The sequence below is a fragment of the Ranitomeya variabilis genome, chromosome 2 (genome assembly GCF_051348905.1).
Source record: "Ranitomeya variabilis isolate aRanVar5 chromosome 2, aRanVar5.hap1, whole genome shotgun sequence".
Taxonomy (NCBI): domain Eukaryota; kingdom Metazoa; phylum Chordata; class Amphibia; order Anura; family Dendrobatidae; genus Ranitomeya; species Ranitomeya variabilis.
Genome location: NC_135233.1, coordinates 229,936,978 through 229,949,681, shown reverse-complemented (window position 1 = coordinate 229,949,681; position 12,704 = coordinate 229,936,978). Strand labels below are relative to the sequence as shown.

Here is a 12,704-nt window from a genome sequence, read left to right as displayed (position 1 = left end):
GGCGCTGTGCTTTCCTGCACTGACTGTGAGCGCCGGCCGGAAAGCACAGCGGTGACGTCACCGCTGTGCTTTACGGACGGCGCGCACAGTTAGTGCGGGAAGCTGACGGCGAGGGGACAGACACCGGAATGTGAGTATGTACTGTTTGTTTTTTTTTTACATTTACAATGGTAACCAGGGTAAACATCGGGTTACTAAGCGCGGCCCTGCGCTTAGTAACCTGATGTTTACCCTGGTTACCAGTGAAGACATCGCTGGATCGGTGTCACACACACCGATCCAGCGATGTCAGCGGGTGATCCAGCGACGAAATAAGGTGCTGGCCTTCTAGCTCCGACCAACGATGTCACAGCAGGATCCTGATCACTGCTGCGTGTCAAACACAACAATATCGCTATCCAGGACGCTGCAACGTCACGGCTCGCTAGCGATATCGTTGTTAAGTCGCTCAGTGTGAAGGTACCTTTAGCTGTTGCTTGCACTATCAAGTTGGAGGGATGTCCTACAGATTTTCAGAGCCTGTAAAGTAATAGGATCACACTTAAAGAATATGTAAAACAGCGAAGGGGAGAGTGGATGGAGACATTTTTCAGCTGTGATGTTAGAGCCAGATTTTCTACAATACTGAAAATGTACTATTAAAAGGAAGACTATGTGGGTCAGAATAGTGATGTGGTAAGCGAGAAGGAATGTGAGTGATGTCTCCAAGGATTGGGGCCGAAGTCATGCGTAGATAGTGAGAATGGGGAAATAAGTCTGTGCCGATGGATTATCCCCTTCTACACCAGCACAGCGGGCAAGGACCAGGGATGACTGAGACTGATCCCATACATTACATCCTCCTTATGTTCCCTATGAAGATGGGATACTGCAAATGTTCAACTACACTTTGATTTTTTTGCTGCACGTTAAGTCCATTTGGGTATATAAAAAATATATATATTTTCCCTGTTTTGGGAGATGATGCCTTTAAGCTCACTTAACTTTTACAGTCAGTTGCCCCTTGGATCTCCGTTCCAGGAATACTTGCTGAAAAAGTGAGAGCAGTCTATGGTTTTTGGCTTGACCTCTGGTTTTTAGACATATATCGCCAGCACAGCCAGGCCCAGTCTGATCACAAGACATAGCAAATTTTCCTCTCCTGCTGATAAAACTGGGAACAGTCGTTATATTCAGAAATTGTAGCCTAATCCAATCTTGCCGTACTGGGATTTAGGAGTTTGCGTTTGGTTTATTTTTTGCTGGTCCACAGTTTCAGTTTAATTAAAATAAAGTTGCCAAGCTTCTCTGTGAAATACTGCTCACTTATACAGTGTTTCTCCTAATTAGGTTCTCGCACCCCTACAGTGGGTGCAATGGGAACATTAAAGAAGCTTTTTATTTTTCTTTAAATTAGTGTCATCATTTTGTGTGTCAGAAAATATTGTGATACTGTCTCAATTATTTTTTTTCTACTAGATAACATCTTGCTATTGGTGAATTGAAGCATTTTTGTTTACATTCAAAGACTGAAAAGCCGTCCTGCTCATGTTCTGTTCTTAGGGCAAGAGTTTCGAGCCCACCAGAGTAAGGGCTCGCTCATACTAGCTTATAGCATGGTTGGGTGCTATCCGATTGTTTTCTCGTATAGCACGCAGCCCAATATTCTACTATGGGGCAGTGCGGATCTGTTCTTTTATTCTCATGAAGATTCGCAGCAACATTATCGAAGGCATCTGAATCTGATCACTCGCACCCATACAAGTCTAGTGGGTGCATGTGAAACGATGGACTGCACTCGAATGTCACCTCTGAGGCAATTCTCTCACGAGAGAGAATCTGATGACACTAAGGTAACACTCCGATCAACCTCTGAGAGAGTTTGATCCAAGTGACATTAGCATAATCTGCCTGATTTGTTACAACACAGCTGTCGGGTGACCTGGGACCAGGGGCTCCTTCCCTGTCCCTAACACTAGGAGGCGCCCTAGCTCGCCCTACTTCCTCGGATACTTAAGGTGGTAAAGACGCCGGGGCCTCCACCCTTGCCTTATCTCCTAAGTTAGGCCTCCATCTGTTCTCTTCCCCCACCCAGGGAAGAGGGGGCGCTACTGTGCACTGTAATACACCAACCTGACAAAGAAGGCAACGTGGACAAGGGATAATAGAAAACTCCATGCATACAAAATACTTACTCGCATGTAACAGAGGAATGCAGCGGGGTGTGAAGGTAAGGGAATAAGCAAAAACTGAGCAGGAAAAGGAATTACCACGCATATATACCAAGCAACAGTCACTAATAAACTCCTTCAACTCTCCTTCTCATATGTACTTCTCTCCCACCATTAGCCATGCAGCAAATGCTAGCTCTGACATGGATTAGTAACAGCCCAGATTATGAAGGGAAAAGGAGTGGCTAACCGAGCACAGCTGTGAGCACAGGGATTTCCAACATGGCCGATTAACCCCTGTTCTGTCAGAAGAAATAAACACATTTAATATGACTGCGAAGTGCTTCTTCTTGGCTCCGGAGAAGGAGCAATCAGACGCTGGCTCCACACTCTCGGTAACCCCGTGACACTGATTCTTTTGCATAAGAGAATATAGGCCAGTGTGAGCAAGCCTAATAGTGACATCGCGCGTATTGGTGAAAAAAGATCCATGTCCATAAGGTTCTCCTGAGTCTACATGAAAGTTTCATAGAACAAAATACTAAAGAGAGAGACCATAAAAAGAAATCTAATGAATCACAAGGCTGTAACTAACTGTGAAATGATGGTTGAGCTAATAAGTCACTGACAGCAAGCAGACATTTTGAAAACTGTTGAACTTGAGCCACATCATATGTTCGTCATGGTTTTCTGGGATTCTGCTAGTGAGAAATGAGTAGAGAATGTTTTTTTTTTTTTTATAAAAGGAAATAATTATTTATTTCATGAAGCCCCCATCGCTCTTGTGGTCCGTGCTGGTTCAGTAGTGATGACGTTAAGTACATCTTTTAATGGTGATGTTTGAATGTTATGTGACTGGCTGCATCGGTCACGTGAATGATGGGCAAGATGTAATTACTTCCAATGCCATCGGGGGGCTATTGTAACTAATTGAATTAAAAGGGGAAGTAATGGTTGTATATAATTTAAAAAGCCATAACTAACCTTTAAAGTGGTATTCCCAAAATTAAAGGCTAACTTACTGATTGCTGTGGTGGTCTGCTGTGATATCTCGAGAACAGGGCACGGGAATGTGGCTCTGCAGAGTACCATTTTACATGTAGTGGACCTCCACCTCCATTCTTTGCCTATGGGACTGCCGGAGAAAGCTGTGTACAGTGCTCTGTCAAACATGCACACGTCGCTTCATTTAAGATGAGGCTTTGTAGAGTCCTTTCCCTATGTTCTTGAGATCACTGGGGATCACAGCAATCAGTAATTCCTATGTATGGGGAGTTAACTAATTATTCGGGTAAAAACCCATTAACTACTTATGGACAGCCCTTAGACTATAAGTGTCTGGGCAGCCTGCGTTCTACTCTTCAGTGACATTTTAAAACATCACTATTTAGTAGAATGGCTGTATGCAATCGTGCGGGAGCTCCTCATATAGAAAGCCGGGTCAGTTTATACTGTCTCTGCCTTCCCAATTGTTCTATTTATAGCACTGAATAATGCTATAGCGCTGTGTGGATAGTAATAGAAAGCACTAATTTTGTTTCCTCCTTCTGATCCAGCGGTCATGTGTATAGAAAGGGAGCTGGAACTGCTGAAACCCAGGAGACACAATCAGCTCTGCTGTACAGCCAAGGGGGCAAAAAATAGTATAAAAATTCAGCCCTATATATTACAATAAAGATGCCAACAAATTATTGGAATATCCAAACAAAAAACCCTTTATTTACAGCTCATTAAAGTGCATCTATGAAATCCCCCCCGAAAATGTGGCAGGTAAGGAAGGTGGGGATGGGAGGGGAAGGTCGCAGCCTAGTTAATAGTAATGAGCAAGTATGCGCGTTACTCGAGTTTTCTTCAGCATGGTCGAGTAGGCTCCAACTATTTGGGCATGCTCAGAGATTTTGTTTTTGTCGCCGTAGCTGCATGATTTGCGGCTGCTAGACAACCTGAACACATGATTCCTACACAAACACATGCAGTACATGTCCAAACAGAGTACTAAAAATGTGATTTTAGTAAACAATTATACAAAACCTGACAAACCAATAACATTAAAACAGCTAATCATAGATAAGGTGCATATGGAGCTTCTGTGTAACTATTGTGGACACACAACCACTGAAACTATACCATCTGGGCAGGCCGACATCAAAGGGTTAGTGAGGGTCCATGCAGCCCCGACGTGCGTTTCGTGTGGGCTTCCTCGGGGGGCTGACTGAACACATGCAGGGATTGCCTGTTTGTTAGCCTGAATACATGTGGGGATTACCTATCTAGCAGCATCAAATCATGCAGCTACGGCTACAAAAACTAAATGTCTCAGCACGCCCAAATACTTGGACACCACCTGAGCATGTTCGGGAAAACTCGAGTTACGAGCATACTCGCTCATCACTACTAGTTAATAAATGTTACAATCTTGAGTAATATAGTAATATAAGATCCTATACAGTTACATTTTGAGTTGTACCAATACTCTTTAAAACAGAAAAAGATAAAGTAAATGCGTTGCTCATAATAACTGGATTCCTGCTCAGTCTTATCACCTGCGGGGACATTTTTTCATGTACCCTACTATTCAATACTCTCTCCTCATTAAAAGTATATCGGGCCATGCTCTGTATGTTCTACATTTAACCGTTTCAGTATCGATCACCGATCTGATTACTTTCTGTCCCTCTCCGGCCGCCTTCCTTCTAGTCCTCAGACTTCGTGCTTCTCTGAGCTCTTTTTCTGAACGCTGCACGTTTTCTTCCCTGACGAGCCGCTCTTTTTCATCAATGTTTTCTCTTGTTTTTCATATCCTATAACAAACTGAATCTTAGCACTAATCATTCATTTTGGAATTGCCAAGACAAAATGTTTGTAGTTCATGCTTGGGCAGGATCACAACATTGCTGGGGCCTTTACCTCAATAAGCCTGTCAGCTTTCTCCTCCAAAATCAAAAGCATCCATCCTTGTCTAGTGGAATTTGGTCTTTTCCACTGTTGTTTCCATTTATTTATTTATTTATTTATTTTGTAAAAACAATCGTGTGTGTGAAAATTGCTCTCTAGCTGCTTTCCTATTGACATGAGCTGGACTGATATTGGGATGCCAGAAGCCGATGCACCTAAATTGGGGATCATTCTCTGGTCACATGCACTGGTCTGACTGGCTTGGGAATGCCACGATCATTTTTCTAACCCCCGCTATATTGCACTGTAAGTAGGAAGACTGTTAAACTTAAAAGATGACTTTAGGCAGGTTTTGCATGACTTTTGGCGTTAAATGATCACCTATTTGTAGTCCTATAGTAAAGCACCCTGTTTAGACAGGTCAGTTGCACTTTCAATGTGCACTGAATGAGCGGTCTGTTATTTTTCTCGACAGCACAATGTCTACACGGGATGTTGTGCTCCCAAGAATGATGGTTTTTAAGGTCCCTGAAAAAATGATTTCACCCTCTGAACAACCGTTTTGCTCATTCGTCGGGTGGTGGCGTTCCTAGTAATGCTCATTTGCTGTAATTGGTCAGTATAAATGATTCCTTGCATCCTGCCAATTTTGTCATGATGCGATGTAATCTGGTATAATCTCTTTGCGTTGAAGAGCTTCTTACACTGGGTGATGATTTGCTGAAACGTTCATTCCTGACCATTGCCCAGTGTAAACCTGTCTTACAAGGAACAATAACTCCTTCCTTTTTGTCATTGATTGCACCTTTTAAGATGACCTAAAAATTATGGTTCTTTGCCGGCACATCCTCTCTTGTGAATTATGTAAACTGTGGGAGAGTGGGTAAATACAGAACCAGGGAACTCCTTGTGCTCTGCGCAGCACGCGAGGCCTAAACGGCCCGGAAAAAATACAGGATAGATGAACCAGACCTTCTCCTGCAGCCATGATTCACTTCAATGCACTCGAATGTACTCGTCTCAGATTATCTCTAGGACACAAATTTTTATGGGTCGCTTCACTCCACAATCCAAATGTTACAGTAAAGACTTATCTGACAGATATGGGTCGATGCTGACACTTGAGCAGAGCGCTGTGTGACAGGAATATTGTGCAGCGTGATGATACAAATATGGCTGAATCAGATAATACCAAGTTGTTGTTCCTGCACTAACTGATATGTCCATCCTGTGACTGACCTAGCATGCTGGGAGTTATGGTCCCACAACAAATCTGTAAAGTCAAAAGGTTGCTGAGCTCAACTAGAAAAAATAAAACGCAGAAGCAGTTTTCATGAGCTTTTACATTAGAGAATATTCTATTTTTTTTTTTGCCTTTTTAGGACCGAAAACTAACCAAAGCAGAGCAGCAACGATTCAAAGAAGAAGCTGAGATGTTAAAGGGGCTCCAGCATCCGAACATCGTGCGTTTTTACGATTCCTGGGAGTCTTCACTGAAGGGAAAGAAATGCATTGTCCTAGTGACAGAACTGATGACGTCTGGCACTTTAAAAACGTAAATATACACTTCACCGTCCACAGATGTTTCCATGATGATGTTTTATAGAGTTTGACATGCCGTCTACAGCTGATATGCAGAGGTGTGATTGTGCTCCTGCGTCACCACCAAGCTTCTCTACAGATGGCAGCAGCTTTCTGCTCATTTAAAGACACCTGAATGCTCGGCCATTCGGAGTCTTAAGAGAACTGTCAGCTAAACGAACGTTCATCTGGAAATTGGCTGGCATGTGTGGCCAGATTTAGCATAGCCTTAGTGTTATATCGACTACGGCTATGTTCACACGTTGGGTTTTTGAGACTTTTGTAGTACAAATTTTCAGCTGCGATTTACAGTACCATCAAAGTCTGAGATTTCAGAAATCTCATGCCCACACCTTTTTTTTTTCTTGACTGTTTTGTCACAGAGCTTGTTTTTTTGCCAAATGCAGCATGTCACTTCTTTCAGCATTTTTTTGTGTTTTTCACCCATGGAAAGCAATTGGTAGTGCAAAAATGCAGGTACCAGGTTTTGCTGCGTTTTTGGGGCCTAAACCTAATTAAGCTCAATGAGATTTTTTTTTTTTTTTTTAAAGCCCTAAACTTCAGCATGCACAACAGACAAATGTATCCTAACAAAAACTCTGCAAAACCTAAACAAAAAACACCAAAAAGCTAAGCAAAACCTTCTTTTGGCTATGTTCACACTTTGCGTTTTCACTGCGTTTTTTTTTTTTCCCTTACTTGCCACGTTTAACCCTTTTGCGACATCGGGCGTAATAGTACACCGATGTCTGACTCCCTCTCTCCCTTTGATGTTGGCTCCGCTCCGGCACTGAGCCCACATCTTTTCCGGCACATGTCAGCTGTTTTGATCAGCTGACATGTGCCTCTAACAGCTGATGGTGGAATCGTGATCCGCCAGCCACTGTTAACTAGTTGAATGCTGCTGTTAATCTGACAGCCTCATTTAACTGAGGAAATCCCGCCCATCGGTGACCCCATCATGTGATCGCGGGTCACAGAATTGTTGTCATGACAACCAGAGGTGTCCAGCAGACCTCTAAAGTTGTCACTGCCGGATTGCGATGAGGGCCGCCCGGTGTTCATTGCTTATAGCAAGTGAGCAATTCTGCTACATACAGGCGATCTGATCATCACCTGTATGTAGCAGAGTCGATCGGATTATGGCAGCTTCTAGTTTCCCATGAAGACTATTGAAGCATGGCAAAAGTAAAAAAAAAAAAAAATAATAAAAAATTTACATTTAAAAAAACATAAAAGTTCAACTCGCCCCTCTTATGCCCCATTCAAATAAAGCAATTAAAAAATCATTCACATATTTGGTATCGCCGAGTTCAGAATTGCCCGATCTATCAATGTATAGAAAGAATTAACCCGATCGCTAAACGGCGTAATGTGAAAAAGTCAAAACGGCAGAAATATGTTTTTTTGGTCTAAGCAACATTGCATTAAAATGTAATAACGGGCAATCAAAAGATCATATCTGCACCAAAATGGTATCATTAAAAACGTCAGCTCGGTACACAAAAAATAAGCCCTCACCTGGCCCCAGATAACAAAAAATGGAGATGCTACGGGTATCTGACAATGGTGCAACTTTTTTTTTTTTTTTTTTTAACAAGCTTTGTAATTTTTTTTCACCACTTAAATAAAAAAAGAACCTAGACATGTTTGGCGTCTATGAACTCGTAATGACCTGGACATCCATAATGGCCGGTCAGTTTTAGCATTTAGTGAACATAGTAAAAAAAAACGCAACTGTGGGATTGCACTTTTTTATGTAGTTTCACCGCACTTGGATTTTTTTTTCCATTTTCCAGTACATGATATGTTAAAACCAATGGTGTTGTTCAAAATTACACCTTTTTCCGCAAAAAAACAAGCCCTCACATGGCCATATTGACTTAATAGTAAAAAAGTTATCGCTCTGGGAAGAAGGGGGAGCAAAAAATAAATAAAAATGCAAAACCAAAAATACCTCTGGTTAAGGGGTTAAGCTGCAGGTGTTGCTTAGTTTTTGCTGCGTACTTTGTTTAGGTTTTGGTGTTTTTTTGGGGGGTTTTTTTTTTTAACTGCATTTTTGGTAGATTTGTCTGTAATGCATGCTGATAGTTTATTGCTTTTAAAAAATCTAATTCAATTTCATTAGGTTTTGCTACCAAGAACTCAGCAAAACCTGATGCCTGCGTTTTTGCAGCCTTTTTTGCACTAACCATTGCTTTCAATGGCTGAAAAATGCTGAAAGAAGTGACATACTGCATTTTGTGAAAACCAAGTCAGGAAAAAAAAACAAGCTATGTGCATGAGACTTCTGAAATATCATAGACTTTGCTGGTACTGTGAAACGCAGCATAAAATTTGCATAAAAAATGCAGTGTGTGAACATAGCCTTATGGTGTCTTTTCCTTTATATTTACACTACCGTTCAAAAGTTTAGGGTCACCCAGACAATTTTGTGTTTTCCATGAAAAGTCATACTTTTATTAATCAAATGAGTTGCCAAATGTATTGAAAATCTAGTTCAGACATTGACAAGGTTCGAAAAAAAGATTTTTATTTTAAATAATAATTTTCTCCATCAAACTTTGCTTTTGTCCCTTTGCAGCAATTCCAGCATTGCAGACCTTTGGCATTCTAGCAGTTAATTTGCTGAGGTAATCTGGAGAAATTCCCCCCCATGCTTCCAGAAGCCCCTCTCACAAGTTGGTTTGGCTTGATGGGCAGTTTTTGCGTACCATACGGTCAAGCTGCTCCCACAACAGCTCAGTGGCGTTGAGATCTGGTGACTGCGCTGGCCACTCCATTACAGATAGAATACCAGCTGCCTGCTTCTTCCCTAAATAGTTCTTGCATAATTTGGAGGTGTGCTTTGGGTCAATGTCCTGTTGTAAGATGAAACTGGCTCCAATCAAGCGCTGTCCACAGGGTATGGCGTTGCAAAATGGAGTGATAGCCTTCCTTATTCAATATCCCTTTTACCTTGTACAAATCTCCCACTTTACCAGCACCAAAGCAACCCCAGGCCATCACATTATCTCCACCATGCTTGACAGATGGTGTCAGGCAATCTTCCAGCATCTTTTCAGTTGTTCTGCATCTCACAAATGTTCTTCAGTGTGATCCAAACACCTCAAACTTGGATTCGTCTGTCCATAACACTTTTTTCCAATCTTCCTCTGTCCAATGTCTGTGTTCTTTTGCCCATATTAATCTTATCCTTTTTTTAGCCAGTCTCAGATATGGCTTTTTCTTTGCCACTCTGCCCTGAAGGCCAGCATCCCGGAGTTGCCTCTTCACTGTAGACGTTAACTCTGGCGTTTTGCGTGTACTATTTAATGAAGCTGCCAGTTGAGGACCTGTGAGGCGTCGATTTCTCAAACTACAGACTCTAATGTCCTTGTCTTGTTGCTCAGTTGTGCAGCGGGGCCTCCCAATTCTCTTTCTACTCTGGTTAGAGCCTGTTTGTACTCTCCTTTTGAAGGGAGTAGTACACACTGTTGTAGGAAATCTTCAGTTTCTTTGAAACTCGACAGAAGGCTATTCCATGCGAGAGATTGCACTTGAAAGTTATTTACTCTGTCGCCTCATTGGGGGACACAGGACCATGGGTGTTATGCTGCTGTCCACTAGGAGGCGACACTATGCATAAACTGAAAAAGATTAACTATGGCTCCTCCTCTGCAGTATACACCCCTGGACGGCGTCAGCCTTCTCCAGTTTTTGCTTAGTGTCGCATGGGAGGCACACCTAAGATTTTTTTTCTTTTACTCCATTTTTTTCCGACGGACTACAGATGAAGAAAAGTGGGTCTCCTGTGAGACTCCCGGCATGGCTCCTTCCTTGGCCCGCTATCACGGGGTGCCCAGTTGAAGTAGAGATGGCTATTCCCCATGTTGCTCCTTCCCCAGTCCCTCGGGTGCTGGTTCGAAGTCGAGACCCCCCCCTCCTCCCCCAATTCCTTTTGGTTTCTGGGTTGAGGTCGAGGCGAGGATAAAAGGCCCCTGAAGGTGACAACAGCACCCTCCCTAATCCCCCTCTGGGGGTATTAGGTTGAGACGCCTCAGGTAGGGCCTGTACAGGCAGCACTCTGCACCCCCCAGCAATGGGCTAGCACACTGCGCCTGCATCCAGGGACCCCAGCTCAGCTGCGGGCTCCTGTTGGGGCCGGGGGGAGTGCAGGCAGGCATGGCACAATACAGACACAGGGCTCCCATGCGCCCCTGTCTCTGCAGCAGCACCAGCTCTATACTGCCTCAGGGGGACCCCTCACCGGGCCCCCCTTCTGATTACAGCCCCACCGCTTTTCTGCCTTTAAATCCGGAGGGGTCCGGTTCAGATCTGGCCCCCTCCCGGACTTTCGCGCCGGCCTGGAGCCCTTCTGGGCATCAGGCATCTAATTTAGGCCCCGGCTTCGGCCTAGCTGAAGCTGCCGCCTCCTCTCCGCCCCCCCGGATGACAAATATGACACTCTATAGTGTCATAGAGGGGGCGGATCCAGACAGAAAGGGCGCGTTTTTACACAGCTTTGCCGCCTTTTTCTCAGCTCTCCGCCCCTTCTCCCCCTGACTCTTCTCCTCGGCGGCCATTTCTACTGCAGCAAGGATTAACCCTGCATCTCCCGGTCAGCAGGATCAGGCCAGCCAGTCTCCGGGGGGCACAGGACTGTGGATCTTCGGCGCTGGACCTAGGAGCAAACTGGTGGGGTAAGATCACAGCTGGGTTTTTTTACTCGGCTGTGAATCCATATTCCCTATAAGGCTCTCCCCTATAGGGTTCTCTGCATAGCTACCCCTGTAACGTCCTCTGCATAGCAGCCCTTGTGCACTATGCCGGGCTCAAGGTCCAAGAGAACCAGGCAGGACTGCTATTATGCATTCTGCACAGCCTGCAGGACCGCTCTCTCCAGTGGCAGTATCTACCCACACTGCCAGGACTGCACTCAGACTACTGTGTCAGAGCCCCAAGAGGCCCCTGCCAATGCTTCGGTGTCTAATGCCACGCCGGAATGGGTCACTCAGATGTCGCAATCTATGACGCAGTCTATAGATAACATAACCTCCACATTGTTTCAGGCTCTGCAGAGTCATGCCTCGGCTATGACCGTTAGCCAGCAAAGGGAGAGCTTGGCTCAGGGACAGGACGACCCTGGCACATCCACGTCTAGGTCAGGACTCAAGCGGACCCACAGTCCATCTGCGTCATCCCATAGCAGTCGGTCATCCCCTTCTAGGGAGAGACACCGTAGTTCCAGGTCAGCTAGACCGTCCCCTTCCAGGGACAGACAACGCAGATCTCCACAATCCCCGACCAGAGAATGCCTCCTCCCCAGCTCACCCAGCAGGGGACGCCTCAGTGATACACAGGATTTGGAAGACATCTGTGACTCCGACTCAGACAAGGAAACGGAGGGGTCCCTGATCCCAATCCCCCCTAGCAATACTGCGCTAGTTGAGGACTTAATCTCTTCCATCCATCGGGTGCTGGACATTTCTGATCCGCCACCAGAGGCCCCAGAACACAAGATTTCCTTTAAAGGACCTCTGAAGCCGCCTAAGGTTTTCTCTAGCCACCCAGAGTTTAAGGCGATCCTTAAAAAGCCGTTCTCACAGCCTGAGAAAAAAATCGCTAATCGCAAATATCTGGAGGCGAGGTACCCCTTCCTGCAGAAGGATACCAAGGAGTGGATAGACCCACCCGAAGTGGACCCCCCAGTCTTTAGACTAGCAGCACAGACCCTCCTTTCACTGCCAGATAGTTCAACCCTCAGGGACGCAGCAGACCGGCAGGTAGAACGCATGGCTCATTCAATTTTCGAGGCCGTAGGGGCATCCTTGGCTCCCGCGTTCGCTTCAGTTTGGGCTACCAAGGCCATTCTGGCCTGGGCTAAAAATTTACAAGCTCTCCAAGCATCCGCTCCTGAGCTGTCGGACCAAGCGGTTCAAATAGCAGTCAAAGCAGATTACATGCTTCATGCAGCTCTGGATTCAGCAAGGGGTGTAGCCGGGATAGCATCAAACGCCATCACAATTCGGCGTATCCTCTGGCTGCGGGAATGGAAAGCCGACGCAGCCTCAAAGAAGTCCCTCACGCACCTCCCCT

The 12,704-nt window shown here is 44.8% G+C and overlaps 1 protein-coding gene across 4 annotated transcripts in view; it reads left to right on the top strand.

The window, feature by feature from the left end:
• The window catches only part of WNK3 (WNK lysine deficient protein kinase 3), a 168,277-nt gene that overhangs the window by 54,100 nt on the left and 101,473 nt on the right, over positions 1 to 12,704 (top strand). For all 4 annotated transcript variants that reach the window (XM_077283920.1, XM_077283921.1, XM_077283918.1 and 1 more), the window contains exon 3: positions 6,428 to 6,600. In XM_077283920.1, coding sequence (XP_077140035.1) covers positions 6,428 to 6,600 — 173 coding nt within the window. The remainder of the gene's footprint in view (positions 1 to 6,427; positions 6,601 to 12,704) is intronic.